The 5,281-nt window shown below is 44.6% G+C and overlaps 1 protein-coding gene across 1 annotated transcript; it reads left to right on the top strand.

Annotated features, from left to right (window-relative positions):
- The first annotated feature begins 2,487 nt into the window (after positions 1-2,487).
- LOC127034629 (cytochrome c oxidase subunit 6A1, mitochondrial) lies at positions 2,488-5,281 on the top strand. The gene is made up of 3 exons (XM_050923671.1): positions 2,488-2,676; positions 3,866-4,005; positions 5,015-5,281. Exons 1-3 carry the CDS (start codon positions 2,574-2,576, stop codon positions 5,099-5,101), a joined length of 330 nt encoding a protein of 109 aa, XP_050779628.1. The 5' UTR covers positions 2,488-2,573; the 3' UTR covers positions 5,102-5,281.

The following is a 5,281-nucleotide window of genomic DNA, read 5'->3' on the forward strand; positions in this document are numbered from 1 at the left end:
ACTTACAGCAGGGCTGAATTTGGCCCTTGAAATTTAGTACAATGGATTAGTGATTCATTCAATGGTGGACAGAGAAGAATAGGTTTTCTCTTTTAAATTTAGTTCTAAAATAGCAGCTAGTAAGGTAGAAAGCAGTGTTTGTGACTTTTTTCTCTTGTGATCTTCTAACCCAAAATCTGTTGCACTTTCGGTCAATAAACGAACAAACCCCAAATGCTATACTTAAAAAAAATTGTGCCATATAGGGCCTGTAATAGGCTGACTTGACGTATGAGCTGGAGAGCCTGGGGCTAAGTAAACCCTGATTGCAGGATGAGCCCCACCTGAGAGAAATCTGGTGATTCCAGTGTACAAGAACTATGATGTTGCAGTTGAAAGGGAATAGGAGGAGATGCTCAGGAAGCTGTGGTAGAAACTAGAGTGAAGAAAGCTCTCTAGGCAGGATGGGCTGGGAGAAAATCTGACCAAGTAGGAAAGTGACTGCAAAGGTCCCACACAGGAAAGCCTGGGAAGAGGAAGAAACACGTTGGGTTGTGTGGACTTACGAATGGACTTTGTTCAAGGGGTTTATTTACAGTTTATTTGATATTAATAAACCCAGTCCCCAAGGAGGGTTATTCTGACCAAGAAAAAGCCTCAAGTGAAGTTTATTTGAATAGTCCAAGAGGAGAAACTGAGTTGGACTGCCTCTAGCATGATTCTAGACCACAAAGGGGCACATGGGAGACGGCTGGACAGGTTACAAGGCCTACGTACATTCCATGGTTCAAATTCTATTTTTGTTTACATCAGTGTAAACCTGAAGTAACTCCACTGACTTCAATGCAATTCCTTAGGATTTACCTCCATGTCGCAGAATGCAGTGTTTAGGCCAAAATATATACAGCTGATGATTTCATATTGTACAAATAATATCAGAATGTATAATTTATAGATTCTTTAGGAAAATGTCATCAAATACACAGGTTCCAGCCCTATATATTTATTAGACTTAAGTTCTGCAGCTATTTGCATTCAGTATGTTTTCTTTGCAACCACAGGGCCTAGAAATTTTTTTAAATTAAAACACAGGATGTAGAAAATAAAACAAAAACAAAAAAAAGAAAAGTTTCATGATCCATGTCCACTCCAAAGATGAGAACCACTTCTTGACTTCTGTCTAGTTGTAAAAGGGGTAAAAGATTGCATACTTCTTTTAGACTGTAAATTTATTCTATTAATGTAATCAAATATATATTAGAACCAGTATATGAACCAGTATATTAGAAATAAATCAGTGAGGTCCGTAAGAGTATGTTCATTTGGAAAATGTACTTTTACTGACATAGTCAGAGCAGTCTTCACATCCTAAAGTGATGAGTTAGGGCCTAGCAGAGCAGCGGCTACAGAGGCAAATGCAGAAGCTATTCTGCACTCAGAAGTGGCTCACACAGAGCTGTGGGCATTGTGAGCTCTTTTACTGGGCTAGAACCAGGGCACCAGGATTTTCTTCTACTCTTCCAGAGTGCTTGAACGGACCAAAGTTCCACCTTGATTGGAAGGTTTTCCCTGCAGCCCAAAGGGAAACAGCTCATCATACTTTCAATTTCTACCCCACTTCCAGGCAGCTATTCAGTTTTCTGAAAATCATGTCACTCCACGTGTAATGTCTTGCTCTAAGTAACACCACTGTTCCTCTTGTCACTGGGGCTTTTAAAAAAATGTTCCCACTTTCTGGCCACACCTACCAGAGAAGAGGTTTTGAACTGCCACCCCACACCCCTCCTCCCTTCTAAGTGAGTGCTTGTGCTGACTTTCTAGCAGCCCTGCACAGCATCTAACCAGGAGACCTGTCTCCATCCGTCACCGCCTATTGATACCTGCAGGTCCAAGAGTCCTGTTCTCCTTCAGCTCTGGCTCCTCTAGAACCCCACAGTGCTCTTCTAGAACCAACTCCTGCCTCTCAAGAAACCCACCTGACTGCTCTCCCCCATGCTGCTCCAGAACACCCTCCAGTCCCCTCCCTAGCAGCCCCTTTCACTGCCCACAGCACCTTCCACCCCAAGCCCTGCTGCTCTAGAACCCCAGACTACTGCTCTAGAACCCCCCCTCATGCTGCCTAGAGCCACCGTTCCCACGCTCCACGAGCCTGTCCGGTTCCAGCCCTGGCGCTCGGCGCCTCTACACCGCGCGGGCGCTGTCCGTCTAGCTGAGTACACTGCGCAGCGCAGGTCCCTCTCAGCCGGTCCCGGAGACAGCTCGACGTCCAAAACGTCTGTCAGCCAGGAGACGCGCCAAAGGAACCACGTGACTGATGAGAGGCCTCCCATTGGCGCATGCGCGGTAAGGAGGCCTTTGACCACAGCAGAGTGCAGTCCTCAATGTCAGCCTGGAGCTAGAACCCGTTCGGAGCAGGCGCATGCTCAGTACGAGTCTATGGGCAATCCTCACGTGGGTCCGGATGTAGTAGATTGGCGCACATGCGCATGGTATGCTAGTGTGTCCCACGTAGGCCGCCGTCTTCCCGCCTGGTTATTGCCTGTTCCGGTGATCCGGGAAGCTGCCCCACCCACAGACAAGCCTGAGCGGTAGAGATGGCGGCGCTCGCAAGAGTCTCGCGGCTGCTTCTCGCCGGCGCTCCCCGGGCTCCGTTGGGGCGGCTTATGTCGGCAGTGGCTCACGGGGAGGCCGGGGCAGGTAACGGGAGAGCCGCGACCGGGCGGGGCTGGCGATGACCCGGTGACCTTGCGCTGAGCAAAGCGCCTGCAGGCCAGGGGAGACCGGAACGGGCTTGAGGCCGTAAGCCGCCGTTCGAACCCATTCTTGGGGCGGGGGAGACGCCTCTTCCCTGCTCCGCCCCGAGTCTGTGCGTCTCCCTCCCGCTGGGCTGGGGGTGGGGAGGTGTCTCTGAATGCCCCTTGTGTAAAAAAAATCACAAGGGTATATTCCTCCTTGGTCCGAGGGCCCGCCGCCATTAGGGACTCTGCAATGATGCGCTTACATTCGTGCAAAGCCTTAATGCACCAGAGAAGTCTTCCCTGTTGCAAGAGTTTCCACTGATTGGTGTAATCACTCTGGTATAATTATCCTTACGCAGACAGGGCGCCCTATACGTGCACTTTGGGGGTTGTAGCATGTGTTTATAAGGTGCTGTGTACACCCGTGGGGATAGAAGAGAGTCAAGGGGCTATTTCACAAGAGATCCTAACCCTTATGGAGTAACTATTTTGTGCAGTGACACTGAGAATGCAATGCACCGTACAACTAAATCCAGTTCTCCTTAGCCACATTCTGCATGGTTCTCTAAGTGCATCAATTTGCTGATGGGGAAAGTGTTTCTAGAACATGGGTAGTCCAGTTTGAAAACTATTGCATTGGAAGATGTCTGCCCAGGGTGCTTGTCTGCTGAATTAATGCAGCACAGATGTAGGAAATATTCAGGGAGTTAGTGCAGTATAAGAACCTTGGTACTGTCTCGGAAACTACTGTTCAGAAGATATTTATTACAAGTCTTCTGCCAAAACACTGACTAAACCAACTTTTTTTTCCACAAAACTGAAGACTTTGAAACTTCCCTTAAATGTTTTCAACACAACTTGTTTTGGAAAATTTAATAGAACTTTGGAATATAGCATTTGTCATTTTGAATGTAATACTAGATGCTATATCACGTCCCTACTGCTTTCATATAAAAATTTTGAAAAATTTTTCAAACAAATCTCAATTTATCCAACACCAAAATATTTTCAGAATTTAGAGAGATTATGAAAACTTGTTTTGTTTCTAATTCAAAACAGACTTTGAAATGCATGACCACATGGAAATTCTCATTGTTTGACTAGCTGTACTGTTGACCATCTTCACAGTATTTTATTTTCTTCATTAGCTCGGACATGGAAGATCCTGTCTTTTGTGGTTGCTCTTCCTGGTGTTGGTGTATGCATGCTGAACTGCTACTTAAAGATGCAACATGAACATGAAAGAGGAGAGTTTGTTCCTTATGCTCACCTCCGCATCCGGACCAAGGTATATGCAACAATGCTTTTAAGGATGTACTTATCTTCTCCAATCACTGAATTATTTATTCCAAGATACTACTACTTGTGTGTGTTTGTTTTGTTTTTTGCAATAGGTATAAGTGATGGGAAATAGAATTGACTGATGGGAAAATATCTGCATTTGTTTTGTTATGAAGCAAGAGCTCACTTCTGTTGAGACAGGGGGAGAGCTTTTAGGCTGTCAGCTGTGGTATTTATATGTAGATGTTGAGTTCTCCTTCCATCTTAAATTTTCTTACACTCAGGCATGTATAAGAAACATCAAGGTTGTGGTCATAAATAGTTTCCCCCTTAACTTACATTCACGCAGATCAAAGGGTGGAATTGTCATGACTGAGAGGGTAGAAGGGACTGAAGCATGGGTTCTCAGCCAAGGGGGGGGACACACAGGTGTCAGGTTGAGATCACCCTGTCTTTCCCAAATTGCTAAATGGGAGAGCAGGACTTGCTATGAAAACTACTAAGAATCCCTGAAGTAATGTCATAACTGGCATCTCTAGCAGAAGCTATTGATAAAAGAACCCTAATGGGGTGGAAGTAGTGGCAGGCTGTTTATGGTTCTTGAATTTACTGCTACTTAAAAAATAAGTAGAATGAATTTGTAATAAGCTGCCTCTAATATTTAGTTCAAAGTACTGTGGTTTAGTTTTTATCTTGGGATACTGGTAAATTCATTTCTACACTTAAGTGTGTCTTTTTACCACAATTGCTTGTACATATTGCAAGAGGTGCAGTGCTGACTAAACTATCCCATCTTTAGAATTGTAGATTTAGCCAAGCATTCAAGAAAGTCCTGTTGTGTTACCACAAGTAATAGGTGTAAGCTCATCTTCAACTTGCTTACTCCAGGCTTCCAAATTCTGTGATTATGTACAGACTCAAACATTGTTTGTTTGTTTACAGAAGTTGACTTCTTGTGCCTTTGCTTTGTAACTATTTGACAAATCTGCTATCTTATCAATTACTTCTTTCAACAGCCCTTCCCATGGGGAGATGGGAACAAAACTTTGTTTCATAACCCTCATACTAATCCTCTCCCGACTGGCTATGAAGAGGATCACTGAACACTTGGACCACAGCAGCAATTTGGACCATTACTCTATTTGGACCAGAACATTGTATGGGACCCTCAATCTAAACAATATTCTCCATTCCTTGTACTGTCAAGTTATAAATGGTGTTCTGACCTTTAGCCCTGTACTTGAAGCGAAGGTCATTTAACATAAATAAATCCTAACCTACCA

Source organism: Gopherus flavomarginatus, chromosome 15, assembly GCF_025201925.1.
Source record: "Gopherus flavomarginatus isolate rGopFla2 chromosome 15, rGopFla2.mat.asm, whole genome shotgun sequence".
Lineage (NCBI taxonomy): Eukaryota > Metazoa > Chordata > Testudines > Testudinidae > Gopherus > Gopherus flavomarginatus.